At 38.6% G+C, this 17,020-nt stretch overlaps 1 protein-coding gene across 1 annotated transcript; it reads right to left on the bottom strand.

The window, feature by feature from the left end:
- Positions 1–968: 968 nt before the first annotated feature.
- LOC133578111 (calglandulin-like) lies at positions 969–14,113 on the bottom strand. Its single transcript, XM_061932289.1, has 4 exons — positions 14,092–14,113; positions 5,873–6,017; positions 5,700–5,800; positions 969–1,012 (listed from the first exon to the last, which is right to left on the bottom strand). The coding sequence occupies exons 1-4, from the start codon at positions 14,111–14,113 to the stop codon at positions 969–971; spliced, it is 312 nt and encodes a 103-aa protein (XP_061788273.1).
- Between the last annotated feature and the right edge of the window lie 2,907 nt (positions 14,114–17,020).

The raw sequence follows: 17,020 nt of genomic DNA, 5'->3' as shown, positions 1-17,020 counted from the left end.
TATTAAGAAGGATTTTGTTCTCTGGGAGTCGAATGTATTGTACATGCAAATTCACATATGCTCACATACGTACATAGGTACCTACGCTCCCACATACATACACAAATACAGTACATATTTACCTACCTAATGTTCGTACATCCACACGCACATTCAATATACAAACATACACATACACATACTGTACATATACATTCACTGTACAAACACATATACACATTCTGTACATATACATTCATTGTTCACGTTTCATCAAACATATATTAACGTTGTTGCCCTAGGGTAAACTGGGTGTAACACATGACTATAACAATCTACAAGGTTAATGTAGGTTGCTTCTCTTTCTCCCCCTCCATTTTTCTGCATTCTTTCGTATCTCAAGTTATCATTACGTATATGTATTGTTGCATTTAAACAACTGTATTGTTGATAATAAAGGTAAATTATTGGTATTGTTCATTATCAATAGCGCTATTTCTATTGGTATTTGTATTGATCCATTTGTAGTGTAATAATGCTCATTGTCATTTCTGTATTATTTTTTATTTTTCGCTAACTGCTTATTTGCTATTACTTTTACCATCATATTTATACATGTCATATTTGCTGATGTTGCTCTATTGTTGTTTGCTGTTGTTGTTTTTGTCTCTCTGTCTAATCCCCCTCTTGTCCCCACAATTTCCCCCTCTGTCTTCTTTTTTTTTCTCTTTCTATCCCCTCCTGCACTAAATGATAATATAAATACATTTAATAAAGTCAAATACAAATAAGGCAACAAGAGAAGTATCCTACACTTCTCTTTTGTAAAGTAAATCTGAACAGCCGACATGGGCATCTACATCAACTATATGATTTGCCTGAGAAGCTGGACAGGACATAAAAAAAAAAAAAAAAAAAAAAAAAAAAAAAGAAGGATTTTGTTCGGTCTCATGCGTGTCGTAATCCTATGGCTCATCTTCGTGCCGTCTTCAGCTCATTTTAAACAAGTCACCAGTCATCATGGCCACAAATTCTGCAGGATGTCAAGTGAAAAAAATATTGATGTAGAATTTAGTTTTTTCATCATAACTATTTGAATTTCAATACATATTTCTAAATCATGTATTAAATATTGTTCATTTTATTTTATTTTATTTTATTTTATTTTTTTGTCCTGTCCAGCTTCTCAGGCAAATCATATAGTTGATGTAGATGCCCATGTCGGCTGTTCAGATTTACTTTTCAAAAGAGAAGTGTAGGATACTTCTCTTGTTGCCTTATTTGTATTTGACTTTATTAAATGTATTTATATTATCATTTAGTACAGCAGGAGGGGATAGAAAGAGAAAAAAAAGAAGACAGAGGGGGAAATTGTGGGGACAAGAGGGGGATTAGACAGAGAGACAAAAACAACAACAACAACAACAATAGAGCAACATCAGCAAATATGACATGTACAAATATGATGGTAAAAGTAATAGCAAATAAGCAGTTAGCGAAAAATAAAAAATAATACAGAAATGACAATGAGCATTATTACACTACAAATGGATCAATACAAATACCAATAGAAATAGCGCTATTGATAATGAACAATACCAATAATTTACCTTTATTATCAACAATACAGTTGTTTAAATGCAACAATACATATACGTAATGATAACTTGAGATACGAAAGAATGCAGAAAAATGGAGGGGGAGAAAGAGAAGCAACCTACATTAACCTTGTAGATTGTTATAGTCACAATAGGTTAAGCTTTGTCAGTGTGCCATGTGTTACACCCAGTTTACCCTAGGGCAACAACGTTAATATATGTTTGATGAAACGTTCATTTTATTTTAAAAACATTTACAAAAGGTGATTTGGTCCGTGTACCTTCCGTTCATTATATTTCCAATTCTGAAACGCAAATCAAAAAACAAAGTTAGGGCCGTTTTTCGATTTTTACCATATATGGCAGATTTGATAACAAACAAACAAGGGTTGATTATCATTAATGTCAGGCTTGTCCCTGACAGTTTGGTTAAGTTTTTGTTTTTCCTCTTATTTCCTGTCAGCACTCTTATTTTGGTTCAGTTTCCTGTTTGGCTCTCTGAGTGCTGTCCCCTTAGCTGTGGCTGATTGGCACCTGGCCACACCTGGTGTCAATCAGCCAGCTGCTATTTATACCTTCTCTGCCCTCCAGTCACTGCTGGATTATTGTAGTGTCTACCTGTCAATGTCACTAATACTTGTTGATGTCATTCCTACCTGTCCTTGTCGGTGTTGTCGCTGTACGTTACCGAATACATTTTAAACTCCTTTTATTTGTTTTTAAATGTCTAAACAACCTCGCGCCAACCTATCTCTCCGACCTCCTTCAGCCTTACTGCCCCACCCGATCCTTAAGATCAGCCGATCAGCTGCTGTTGACGGTCCCTGACACAAGGCTGAAGCTTAGAGGTGACAGAGCTTTCGCCGTTGCTGCTCCCAAGCTCTGGAACGACCTACCCCTGAGTGTTAGACAAGCCTCCTCTCTTCCTGTTTTTAAATCTCTCTTAAAAACATACTTTTATTCCATGGCTTTTAACACTGAGTGATATCCATCCTGCAATGGCGCCCCATAATACACCTGCTGTGATCCTGTTTTTATGTTTTTATGTTTTTATTAATTCTATTTTAATTATTTTTTTTTTTATCGTGTTCTGTTTGTGTTGTGTTGTGTTTGCTCGGTACTCGTTTTATCTTTTAACCTGTTCATTGTACAGCACTTTGGCTACCCCTGTGGTAAATTTTAAATGTGCTCTATAAATAAAGTTGATTTGATTTGATTTGATAGCGGTAAGCTGTTCCTTTTAGCTATTTACAGTTTGTTTTCTCCTAGCTTCTTGTTTTCCTGTTAGCCAGATCCTGTTAGCCGTTAGCTATTTCCAGTTTTTCCTGTTTTCTGGTTCCTGTTTACATTTTGCCTGTTCCTAGTTTGTGTTTTTGCCTTATTTTGAACATTAAATCATGTTTTCCTGCTCAATGCCTGCCGCCATCTCTGCATCTTGGGGTTTGTCACCAACACAATGTGACAATTAAAATCCATCCATCCATCCATTTTCTACCGCTTGTCCTTTTAGGGGTCACGGGGGGTGCTGGAGCCCATCTCAGCTGAATTCGGGCGGAAGGCGGGGTACACCCTGGACAAGTCGCCACCTCATCACAGGGCCAACACAGATAGACAACATTCACACTCACATTCACACACTAGGGCCAATTTAGTGTTGCCAATCAACCTATCCCCAGGTGCATGTCTTTGGAGGTGGGAGGAAGCCGGAGTACCCGGAGGGAACCCATGCAGTCACGGGTAGAACATGCAAACTCCAGCCTTCGTATTGTGATGACAAATTGAACCGGAAGCAGTATTTTAGCTTTTCCTTCGCGTTTAACATGTTTTTAGCATAACGATAACACCTTTGTTCAGCAGGAGTCCTATTGTTGTTTTTTAAAAAGTGTCATTAAATAGTTGTCCAACTTTTGTTTCAGAAATAAAAATAGAAAAAATGAAATGGCCCAAAATTATTTTTTTGATTTGCATTGGCGAATTCGCAATCAAATGAACGGGAGGTACACAGACCTGATTTTCACAAAACAGATCATATTTATGGTGTATTATTTGTAACCTACTGAACATGTCTTATTTAAAAAAGGTATATTTGATTTGTAATTTTACACTTTGACGACTTGGAAATTAAACATTTTAGCCGCAAAAAACTAAACAACTCTCAACTTTGTTTATTTTAGGGTGGGTTTTTTTCAAAAGGAAAATTAAGAAGTAGGCCAAACAAGGTAAAAGGAAGGTAATGAGTAGTTAAAAGAAATTAAGTATTATACTGTAGGTATTAAGAAGGTCAAACGAAGTTGAAAAGTAGGTAAAAGAAGATAAAAGCAGACAAGAAGTAGGTCAGAGAAGGTGAAAAGATAATAAATGAGAGGTAAATGAAGATAAGAAGTAGGTCAAATAAGGTACGGATAGGTTAAAAAAAAAAGGTAGTGATGGTCAAAGAAGATAAAACTTAGGTCAAAGAAGGTGAAAAAAGAAAAATAAAGAAAAGTAGATCAAACCAGGTAAAAAGTAGGTCACAATATGTCAAATAATGTCAAGGAAGGTAAAGAGAAGTTAAAAAAGTATGTAAAGGAAGACAAGAAGTATGTAAAAGAAGGTAAGAATAAGTAAAAAAAATAAAATAAAAAAGGGCCAAAGACGGTAAAAGGAGGGTAAAAAAAAAAAAAGTTAAAAGAAGACACAATGTATAAGTAACATTTGGTACAGTAAAAAAGGTTAAAAAAAATGTGAAAGAAGGTAAACAAAGTAAGTAACAGTAGGTCATGGGTAAAAAAGTTAAAAAAAAAAAAAAAGTTCAAAGAAGGTAAGAATAGGTAAAAAAAATAATGTCAAAAAGGGTCAAATAATGTAAAAAGTAGGTAAAAGAAGATAAGAAGTACAGGTCAAACTTAAAAATTTGAATAACCTGGAAAGTTTGTTTATTCTAGCAATTTAGATTTACAAGGTGAAACTAATATGACATAGGCTCATAATATGCAACTCAAAATTATTCAATCCTTTGTTTGATATAATTTTGATGATTGTGACTTACAGCTGTTGAAAACCTCAAATTGAGAATCTATTGGATTTTCATAAACTGCAAGCCATGACAACACTAAATTGGCCCTAGTGTGTGAATGTTGTCTGTCTATCTGTGTTGGCCCTGCGATGAGGTGGCGACTTGTCCAGGGTGTACCCCGCCTTCCGCCCGATTGTAGCTGAGATAGGCTCCAGCGACCCCAAAGGGAATAAGCGGTAGAAAATGGATGGATGGATGGATGCAAGCCATGATCATCAAAATGAGAAAAAACAAGTTTGACATATCTCACACTTTGCATGTAATTAGTTTATACAACATAATTTCACATTGAAGTTGAATTGCTGAAAGGAATCAACTTTTGCTCGATATAACATTTGTTTTAGTTTCAGCTGCATGTCAAAGAAGGTATAGGTTTTAAAAAAAAAAGTAAGACGGTAAAAGGAATGCAAAAGGAAGTCAAAAAAGATATACAACCTCGGTAAAAAAAAAAAGGGTAAAACCTAGGTCAAATAAACTATTAAAAAAAAGGTGAAAGAAGGTAAAAAAAAATTACGTTTCAAAGTTGGTCAAAGAAGATAAAACGTAGGTCAAAAAGTGTCAAAGAAGGAAATAATTATTTATTTTTCTTTATTTATATTGTCTTTTTTTAATGTTTCGGTCATCATACTGGAAGAATGATGTACAGTATATGATTACTTTGCTACTTGAAAGCATGCGTGTAAACGTAGAAGCGTCAACATTGAAGGAGTGCAATCTTTAGACTAAATAAAGCTATACAGTATCTTTATTATACTTATTTGAACTTATTAAATGAGGAAATTGTTAGGTTTAAGGTACACACGAATAATGAATGGTATATTATTTCCACAGGCTTATCATTATTAAAAACATTTCAGACGCTATTATGGTTATGTAGCGTAAAACATGCACCGCTACATTAAAACATACATGTTGTTCAGGCTGCACTGAGAAGAAAGATTCCTTCATGTTCAGAACAGCTGATTCTGTGTTCTCCTTTCACACGTGTGCACAGTAGGAGATGTGTCAATCTTAGGGGAGGTGTGGCTAAACAGAACACTGCGTTACCGAATATGTCTTTGACATACCTTCATAATCAATGGTTCCATCTCCATCTTTATCCGCCTCCTTCATCATCTGCTCAGCCTCCGTCTCATTAAGTGGTTCTCCTGCGTTCATCAGCACATATCTGGCAACACAGACTTCCAGTTTTTGATGGAAATACTCATTATTTGTTCAGTTTAGTTGAGAATAATCCTACTTGAGTGTGTTCCAGTCAATGAATCCCTTTGCCTCTTTGTCGAACACTTTAAAAGCAGCTCTTAGTTCTGCGTCCTGGTTCTTGGTTCTCTGGTGGTACAGCGCCATCAGGCCCAGGAAGCTGTCACAGTTAAAGATACCTTGACCTGGAAGTCCAAAACATTTACAATATAATGAGTGCAGCTAGGGATGCGTACCGAAGTCAGTATTGTTCTTTGTTAGGTACCGACCGAATTCCGTGGGTACTACCAGCTACTGATTCATGTAAAATCAAACGGTACTATCAGTGCCGGCCCAAGCCTCCATGGGGCCCTAAGCAAAATTTGATTTTGGGGCCCTCTATTTCTGCCAATAATATTGATTGATCATTCACACACCTACTATAAACTCATTGCAGCTCTGGCAGTGTTGTTTACATTATCCTATTGTCAGCCTGGCATGTTTTTACAAATGACATGTCATTTATAAAGATATGTGGGTGGCCCAGTTAAGAACATAAATAATACCAATGAATGAACGAATGATGTCCAGAGTGCCACATATGGTTCCTAATCTTAAAATGTAGAAAACATTCAGCTACAAGAGTGGCCCGGGGTTGAACAGTCCAAGTGATAAAGCTTTGTATTTACAGTGAAAGTGTCATCTTGTCTCATCAGTCTTGTACATATTAGTCTTTAATTACTAGTTTATATTTTTAGTTAATTGTTCATATTTAATGTTTACTTTGTACAAAGAGAGCGCAGTCTACTGAAGTTAAATTCCATGTGTGTTAAACATAACTGGACAATAAAGCTGATTCTGATTCACTTTATTATTTTTGGTAACAAAAACCTGAAACAGCAATGTGCAAAAATGTTGACCTAAAATTGTGTTTTTGTACAATAATATATCTTTGATCATTTAGAAATCATCAGTCAGACTCGTACATGCAAAAAATAAAAAATAATAATTTTTTATTAATTGCTTTTGGGGGCCCCCTGGTGGCCGCGGGGCCCTAAGCAAGCGCTTAGTACGCTTATGCCTTGGGCCGGCTCTGGGTACTATATTTGGATACCTTTGTGATATCAAGCCCAGTTGAAGCTCAAACACTTGGCAGGCAAACTGGTATATTCATAGTGGACTGTTTCTAAGTAATGTTGTCATACTCCATGCCAACAAAGCAAGCACATTGGCAGAGGTAGCCAATGAGGGCCAAGGGGAGACATGGCTACCGTACTTTTTTTTTTCTGTTTTTTTTTTTTCTTTTTTTTTTTTTACCAAGTCACACACACACACACACACATGCCTTATTTGTTGTATCCATGGTGGAGACACAGGCCTTATTTTTTAAAGGGGAACATTATCACAATTTCAGAATTGTTAAAACCATTAAAAATCAGTTCCCAGTGGCTTATTATATTTTTCAAAGTTTTTTTCAAAATTTTACCCATCACGCAATATCCCTAAAAAAAAGCTTCAAAGTGCCTGATTTTAACCATCGTTATAAACACCCGTCCATTTTCCTGTGACGTCACATAGTGAAGCCAACACAAACAAACATGGCGCATAGAACAGCAAGCTATAGCGACATTAGCTCGGATTCAGACTCGGATTTCAGCGGCTTAAGCGATTCAACAGATTACGAATGTATTGAAACGGATGGTTGTAGTGTGGAGGCAGGTAGCGAAAACGAAATTGAAGAAGAAACTGAAGCTATTGAGCCATATCGGTTTGAACCGTATGCAAGCGAAACCGACGAAAACGACACGACAGCCAGCGAGGACGAATTCGGCGATCGCCTTCTAACCAACGATTGGTATGTGTTTGTTTGGCATTAAAGGAAACTAACAACTATGAACTAGGTTTACAGCATATGAAATACATTTGGCAACAACATGCACTTTGAGAGTGCAGACAGCCCAATTTTCATCAATTAATATATTCTGTAGACATACCCTCATCCGCGCTCTTTTCCTGAAAGCTGATCTGTCCAGTTTTGGAGTTGATGTCAGCAGGCCAGGGAAGCTAGGGTCGATAGGGGGTTTAGGTCGCTCGTCTGCGGGAACAAACTGCCGCCATTGCTTGCCGTGCTACCGAGGTCCTTTGTCCCTGAATTGCTCACACACTCCGGCAGATTCAATGGGGGTCTGGCGGCAGATTTTTTTGACGTTATCGTTGGAAATGCATCTGCTTTGAGTGTCGCAAGATATCCACACATTCTTGCCATCTCTGTCGTAGCATAGCTTTCGTCGGTAAAGTGTGCGGAACAAACGTCCAATTTCTTGCCACTTTCGCATCTTTGGGCCACTGGTGCAACTTGAATCCATCCCTGTTCGTGTTGTTACACCCTCCGACAACACACCGACGAGGCATGATGTCTCCAAGGTACGGAAAACAGTCGAAAAAAACGGAAAATAAAGTTAAAGTCCCAATGATTGTCACACACACACTAGGTGTGGTGAAATTTGTCCTCTGCATTTGACCCATCCCCTTGTTCACCCCCTGGGAGGTGAGGGGAGCAGTGGGCAGCAGCGGTGCTGCGCCCGGGAATCATTTTTGGTGATTTAACCCCCAATTCCAACCCTTGATGCTGAGTGCCAAGCAGGGAGGTAATGGGTCCCATTTTTATAGTCTTTGGTATGACTCGGCCGGGGTTTGATCTCACAACCTACCGATCTCAGGGCGGACACTCTAACCACTAGGCCACTGAGTAGGTGGCCTAGAGCTGATTTGACTCGGTGTTTGAGAAAATGGCGGATTGCTTCCCGATGTGACGCCACGTTGTGACGTCATCGCTCCGAGAGCGAATATTAGAAAGGCGTTTAATTCGCCAAAACTCACCCATTTAGAGTTCTGAAATCGGTTAAAAAAATATATGGTCTTTTTTCTGCAACATCAAGGTATATATTGACGCTTACATAGGTCTGGTGATAATGTTCCTCTTTAAGTTAGCTCTAAGCACTTTGTATTACTGAATGCTGTTTTGTATCAGTTTCAGTAACAGAGTTGAGTTATTGTCCCATCATTATACACATACCCTATTTTAGGCCTTTAGGGTGTATTATTTAATGTGCTTTAACTTAAAATGTGTACATACTATTTTATGAACATTATTTACGTTTAAATCATTTAAAGCAGCATTGTTTTAGAGCGGGAATGTAACTTTTTGTTAAACACAGACCTGGTGTAAAGTGGAGCTAATACATTTTACTACAAGCAGTGATGAATACCGTATTTTCCGCACCATAAGCCGCCCTGGGTTATAAGCCGCGCCTTCAATGAACGGCATATTTCAAAACTTTGTCCACCTATAAGCCGCCCCGTGTTATAAGCCGCATCTAACTGCGCTAAAGGGAATGTCAAAAAAACAGTCAGATAGGTCAGTCAAACTTTAATAATATATTAAAAACCAGCGTGATGTGGGCGCGCATGGAGTCGTATATCAACATGGACGGAGCTGCGTGAAAAAAGCCACCCGGCCTCTTCGCGTAAACTTCCCTTAACCATTCGCTCATCTTTTCTTCATCCATCCATCCCTTCGAGTTAGCTTTTATGATGACGCCGGCTGGAAAGGTCTCTTTTGGCAAGGTCTTCCTTTTGAACATCACCATGGGTGGAAGTTTCTGGCCATTAGCATGGCAAGCTAGAAACACAGTGAAGGATGACTTCTCATTCCCTGTGGTGCGAATATTCACCGTACGTGCTCCCGTTGTATCCACAGTGCGGTTTACAGGAATATCAAAAGTCAGTGGAACCTCGTCCATGTTGATAATGTTCTCTGGCCGGATCTTTTTTTCAGCTATCTTGTTTTTACAATATGCACGGAAAGTAGCCAGCTTTTCTTGAAAGTCTTTAGGCAGTTGCTGTGAAATAGTAGTCCGTGTGCGGATGGAGAGATTGCGTCTTTTCATGAACCGGAAACCTGTCGCTTAGTAGGAGCCATTTTGTGGTCTTTACAGATGTAAACACACAAAGGAAATGAAACGTAATATCCGCGCGCTTCTTCTTCTTCTACGGGGGCGGGTGGTTGCTTACAGTAGAAGAAGAAGTGCTTCCTCTTCTATGGGGGCGGGTGCTTACCTTGGCGGTTGCTTGCGTAGAAGAAGAAGCACTTCCTCTTCTACGGGGAAAAAAGATGGCGGCTGTTTACCGTAGTTGCGAGACCTAAACTTTATGAAAATGAATCTTAATATTAATCCATATATAAAGCGCACCGGGTTATAAGCCGCACTGTCAGCTTTTGAGTAAATTTGTGGTTTTTAGGTGCGGAAAATACGGTACTTACTTTCTTGAAAAAGTTTCTTATGTCCATTTTGCATCCGTTCACGTTCTTGTTCTGCAATCTGCAGTGCTGTGTGCTAATGTGCTTCGTACACCCGCAGGACCGCAACTCCGCAAGCAAGGTCGCAGAGAAAATGCGGACTGGATTTTGAGTGATGTGGGCATTTTCTATATGAACAAGTGGAATGGATTGGATACCGACACACTAAAGGGGCTCTCTACCTTACGCTATGAAGTGAGGGGAAACTGAGTGAATAATGACATTCAAACTCATATTCGGGCCACTTTATAATGAATATGTCGGCATGTAAAAAAAAATATATATATATATATATATATATATATATATATATATATATATATATATATATATATATATATATATATATATATATATATATATATATATATATATATAACACCAAATTATTTAGGAGGGCTTAACAATATTTTAGGGGGGCTTGAGCCCCCCTAAAATAGGCCTAACAACGCCAATGGTCCCGACCTTCTCTTCAGGAATTCAAGTTAAATGGTAGCGTCATCAATAATTGGGCTGCTGGTGGTGGCTTCAGAGTTCAGCGGTCAGTGTTCACATTTGGTGAAATATTGCCCCCTAGTGATCCAACTGGAAACTCCACACTACATCACTCAATACGCACGTTTTTCGCTAATATATTACAACAAAGAAATAATTTACGTTGTCATTGTGCATGCTCATACACGTAGTGTTCTTATATACACTGTATACATACGTTCTCCTATTTAGAGAGTTAAGGATGGAAAGTTGCATTTATATTATTTAACAAAATACAATAATAGGTTTAAGATAATAAAGGATCAAATGGGTGTCAGAATTAAATACATCTTTAAATTATTACTTAAACGTGTCATTAGTAATTAAAATTGGATTTAAATACATGTGCCATTAATCATTTTATTAAAAAAATACATATACATATATATGTTAATATATATATGTTAATATATATATATATATATATATATATATAATATATAATATAATAATTTAAATATATATATATATATATATATATATATATATATATATGTATGTGTGGGAAAAAAATCACAAGACTATTTCATCTCTACAGGCCTGTTTCATGAGGGGGGGTACCCTCAATCGTCAGGAGATTTTAATGGGAGCATTCGCATACCATGGTTTATATAGGGCACAGAGTGGGTGGGTACAGGCTGGCCTAGGGGCGTGGTGATTGGTTCATGTGTTACCTAGGAGGTGTTTCCGTCTATGGCGGCATGTTGTTACAATTTCGCTGCGCTTGTTGAGGGATGACAGGTCTGGACGGTAAATAATAAACAGTTTCTCTTTCAAGCATAGGTTGCATCTTTTATTACCACTATTGTAAGGTGTGCTGGATGCAAGAATTTGCCATGTTATTGAATATTCAACATTATTGTCTTTGAGGTCCCAAATGTGTTTGCTGAGTTCTGTGGTATTTCGCAGGTTTTTGTTCCTGAAAGAAGCCTTGTGGTTGTTCCATCTGGTTTTGAATTCACCCTCGGTTAATCCTACATATGTGTCGGATGTGTTAATGTCCTTGCGTATTACCTTAGATTGGTAGACAACTGATGTTTGTAAGCACCCCCCGTTGAGAGGGCAATCAGGTTTCTTTCGACAGTTACATGCTTTGTTGGTTTTGGAGTCGTTCTGACTGGGGGTCGACGGCTCATTTGCAATTGTTTTGTTGTGGTTTGAGATGATTTGTCGTATATTGTTCATGCAGCTGTAGCTCAATTTGATGTTGTTCTTGTTGAATACTTTGCGCTCTACTACGGTATCGAGCACTATTTTTTGGATAACCTTATTAAGACATATATATATATATATATATATATATATATATATATATATAAAGTTAACTATATATATATACACCAGACATTTTACTATTTTATTGATTGACGGCTGAGTTTGATGGATACATTTAATTAATTAAGAGCTGTGTCACGGACTCATGAACTAAAATACATCAGGAAACGTGAAACAAACTTAAATCATAAAATAAATGATTAAATGATTAAACTGTGATTTTTAATTAAATATAAAAATATATATCCATTCATAGTCTACTGCTTGTCCCTTTTGGGATCGCAGGGGGGCTGAAGCCTATCCCAGCTGCACTCGGGCGGAATGCAGTGCACACCCTGGACAAGTCACCACCTCATCGGAGGGCCAACACAGATAGACAAACAACATTCACTCTCACATTCACACACTAGATGATTAATTAAATTCTGAAATGATTATTATATACATATATATATATGCATGCATTGTGGTGTTACATTAAATTAATTAATGACACATTTATATTTATGTATTCAATTCAAATTTTGATTAATAAATGACACATTTAAGTTATTATTCAAATATTTATTTATATTTCATTCCATCCCATTTGACCATATATATATGATTTGCCAATCAGTGAGATATATAAATAAAAACAACATTTTGGTGTTATAGGTGACAAAGCAAAATGTTATTGGCTGGTAAGGTTGGGGAAAATTATTGATAAGTTAATATATCACGTGGCATTCTCTAACAATATGATACTGATTTTTAATGTCTTAATATCAATTTCAAAGTCATGTTTTGGGCTGTTTGTAATTCCATGATGATTTCCGCACCTTTTCTCACCTTGCTCTGTGGGTTAGTGTCAAGCAAGGCAGTACTAGAAGTGGACAGTTGAGAAGTGCGAACATTTTTTTGGACAATCAAGTGTTAAGAAACTTGATCCACTCTCCGTACAAATGGAAGTAGATCAGTTGAATTACACTATTTTTGACTCAGTTTGTCCAATTATTTATTACTGTTGTCTAGTATAAATATAGACAACTTGTAATTAAAGCTGCATTTGAAATTTAGCACTGAACCATGTAGCATATCACAATATGCTACATGGTTCAGTGATATCTGCAGTGCCTTCCAAGGTTTTTCATTATTCCCATTGGCTTGAATTTTTTTCTTCCCCAGATGTGGGATCAGATCCAAGGATGTCGTTGTGGTTTGTGAAGCCTTTTGAGGCATTTGTGATAAAAGGCTATATGAATAAACTTTGAGTGATTAATTGATTGATTGATTGATTAATTAATTGATATAATAGAATAGAATCTCTTGATTGTCATTGTCATCAAAGTTAACAACTAAATTAAGTGTCATCTGTTAGTGCAATGAAAAATACCTAATATTATAAAAACTCATAAAAAAAACAATCACACTCACACACTTCCTCACATTGAAAAATATTTCACGTTACCATATTGCATAATTTACAAGAGTATTTCGAGAACAGAAATATCACAACATCACAATACTGTATCGTACCGTAGCTCAAGTATTGCGGCATGTAGTGTATCGTGAAGTCCTTGTCGATATTCAGTTTGAGTTATTGGATTAGCGTGATATCATTACATCTTATTTGAGTGTGTTTAATTGCTTTTTTCCTACTCCTTTTCAGACATGTTAATTTAGCAAGCGTCAACTTTGTCAAGTTGTGTTTGAGATTAAATAAACCCAAGGCCGGCTCCTGGCATTAACAAAGCGTTTGTTTGGAGCCACGAAATGATCAGAAAGTTTATGACCACATTCAATCTTAATCAACACACACTGTTAATATGTTCAATAAGTTGAGATATTAGCAGCCTTAGAATGTTCAATTTTGACCAGCAGACCGTCTGGGAATTTGCATTGTCGCAATTGTGCCAATTCACGCAAATTCAACCAATTTCCATTTGTCCAATGCTTGCAACTTCCCTGCACATTTTGGCCAATCGGCATACTTTTTGCTAATAAAGGCAGTTTGGGTGTGGCATTCAAACTTGGGCATCTTTACTTTTAAGTGCATTCATGTATTTTTTTTAACATTTATTTATCCAGGATAAGACAATTACGAACATATTTTCATTTGCAATACTGACCTAGGAAAGAGGCAGCATACATGTTAGAGATGTTGAAGTCTGATGATAATCTCTCAACCTGCTCTTATTGTGCAGGTGTAAATGTGTTGGAACATACATATATGTTTAAGATGGACACTTCTTTTATAGTTTAAAACATAAAATCATATTAATTGGTTATAGTACAGTAATTTGACAATGAGCTCTGGTTATGTCCTTTTACCATACTTGCCAACCCTCCCGGATTTTCCGGGAGACTCCCGAAATTCAGCGCCTCTCCCGAAAACCTCCCGGGACAAATTTTCTCCCGAAAATCTCCCGAAATTCAGGCGGAGCTGGAGGCCACGCCCCCTCCAGATCCATGCGGACCTGAGTGACGTGTCGACAGCGGCCAGCCTGTTCTCACGTCCGCTTTCCCACAATATAAACAGCGTGCCTGCCCAATCACGTTATAACTGTAGAATGATCGAGGGCAAGTTCTTGGTTTCTTATGTGGGTTTATTGTTAGGCAGTTTCATTAACGTCCTCCCAGCGCGGTAACAACACACAACAACAGCAGTCACGTTTTCGTCTACCGTAAAGCAGTTCATCTGCCGTAAACAACAATGTTGTGACACTCTTAAACAGGACAATACTGCCATCTACTGTACATGCATATGTGACAATAACATCTACGGCTTTTAGAGAGTGCAGTGCACAACTGCTATACTATATATATATATATATATATATATCCATCCATCCATTTTCTACCGCTTATTCCCATTTGGGGTCGCTGGAGCCTATCTCCTATCTCTCTTTTATCTTTTTTTTATCTTTTAACCTGTTCATTGTACAGCACTTTGGCTACCCCTGTGGTAAATTTTAAATGTGCTCTATAAATAAAGTTGATTTGATTTGATTTTATCTCAGCTATTATCGGGCGGAAGGCGGTGTACACCCTGGACAAGTCGCCACCTCATCGCAGGGCCAACACAGATAGACAGACAACATTCACACTCACGTTCACACACAAGGGCCAATTTAGTGTTGCAAATCAACCTATCCCCAGGTGCATGTCTTTGGAGGTGGGAGGAAGCCGGAGTACCCGGAGGGAACCCACGCAGTCACGGGGAGAACATGCAAACGCCACACAGAAAGATCCCGAGCCCGGGATTGAACCAAGGACTACGGGTTAGGGTTAGGGTTAGGGTTAGGGTAGGGTTAGGGTTAGGGTTAGGGTTAGGGTTAGGGTTAGGGGTTAGGGTTAGGGTTAGGGTTAGGTTTAGGGTTGGGGTTAGGGTTAGGGTTAGGGGAAGGGGGAGGGTATGCACGGTCCGTCTATGGTAAGCCAGGATGGCGCCCAAACCGCACGCAAGGTCCCCGGGAGGGTTAGGGTTAGGGTTAGGGTTAGGGTTAGGGTTAGGGGTTAGGGTTAGGGTTAGGGGTTAGGGTTAGGGTTAGGGTAGGGGGGGGGTTAGGGTTAGGGTTAGGTTTAGGAGTAGGGGGTGGGGGAAGGGGATAGAGGCACTGTCCGTAGACAACCTGTCCAGGCAACGTCCACACCAACCGCAAGACCCCCCAAGGACCCTGAAAGAAAGCAATCCGAGTCTGCGTCAAATGCGGTGTCAAACACATGTTGGATTGGTATCCAGCATCCAGCGACGCGCGTTTCGGTCTTTCAGACCTCGTCAGGCTGGCTGAGCCATGCCTACTGGGACTCTTCTAGTTCCCTAGTAGGTGGGGCGCTTCTAATCCCCTTGGCTATCGGCTTCCCTGTTTCTCCACAGCAGGATGCTTTCTCATCGACTGCTGGAGAGGGAATGAGCCGTTCTGGCAGGAGGAGGCTTTACATGAGTGCTGCAGGGGGCGGGGCTTATATGCTCTCCGCTGCAGTGGAGTCTATAGACCCTCAAAATACACTCCTTCCTATGTGATGCATCAAATTGACATATTATGTGCATCACATAGGGGACAAACACCCCCTTGAATATCGGGGTGTTTGATCAAAGCACAAAAATGTTTGCTTTGATGTACCTCAACTCCTGATATAATGTGTCTGAATCAAGTCTTTTTTAAGCAATTTGCTGACTTGTAGCCCCTCACCACACTCAACACAGTGAAACGAACTACTCACCGACAAGGCCCCCAGTGGGTTCACGAAGGCAGGACGTCGCCCGACAGCAGATTGCAGGCACTGGCAGGTTAGGTTTAGGAGTAGGGGGTGGGGGAAGGGGATAGAGGCACTGTCCGTAGACAACCTGTCCAGGCAACGTCCACACCAACCGCAAGACCCCCCAAGGACCCTGAAAGAAAGCAATCCGAGTCTGCGTCAAATGCGGTGTCAAACACATGTTGGATTGGTATCCAGCATCCAGCGACGCGCGTTTCGGTCTTTCAGACCCTACCATTGCTCCAAAAGTCATGGTTACGATAAAATAAAATGTTCAGAAAATGTCCGAAATGAGATGAGGGACATGTGATTATATTTTTCGCGGGTGATCCCCGATCACAGTCTGGATTCCGGATTTGTTCTTTTAAAGCTTCTATATTATTGTGTTAAAGGGTCTTCATGCTGAGGTCTGCACTCTGTGCTTTTCTAATAAATATGCCATCAGATTAATGTGCATTAACTTTGCTCAATAAAAATTGTATTTCAATGATCATTTTATTGTGAATTTATTTCCTGGGGATGCAAATAGCAGAAATGAAGTCAAATGGTCCATGATGTGATGTTTTTGAAAAATGAGGGCATTTTTTCTGCTCATATTTCTCCACTTGCATTCGGGTTATAAGACACCATAAAGCACTCTTCTACGAGGAATTAAAATGAGCCTTCAGCCACCGCTCCTTCCTTCTTTTTTCTAAAATCTGTAATCTCTAATATCTCATTCATCTCAATATATAGGAGGACAACAATTACACAAATCTTCCTAATTGTTAGAAAAATCCCACTGTTTATATTAAACAT

The sequence above is a fragment of the Nerophis lumbriciformis genome, linkage group LG38, assembly GCF_033978685.3.
Source record: "Nerophis lumbriciformis linkage group LG38, RoL_Nlum_v2.1, whole genome shotgun sequence".
Classification (NCBI taxonomy): Eukaryota; Metazoa; Chordata; class Actinopteri; order Syngnathiformes; family Syngnathidae; genus Nerophis; species Nerophis lumbriciformis.
Note: the sequence above shows the minus strand (reverse complement) of the source record. Positions and strands in the feature narration are given on the sequence as shown.

Excerpts from the sequence above, each read along its gene's own strand:
- LOC133578111 (XM_061932289.1), bottom strand. The coding sequence starts at position 14,113 with ATGTATGCTGCCTCTTTCCTAG. Across the intron at positions 6,018-14,091 it reads GTATGCTGCCTCTTTCCTAG|GTCAAGGTATCTTTAACTGT; the intron begins GTCAGTATTGCA and ends TTGGACTTCCAG. Across the intron at positions 5,801-5,872 it reads ATTGACTGGAACACACTCAA|ATATGTGCTGATGAACGCAG; the intron begins GTAGGATTATTC and ends CTGTGTTGCCAG.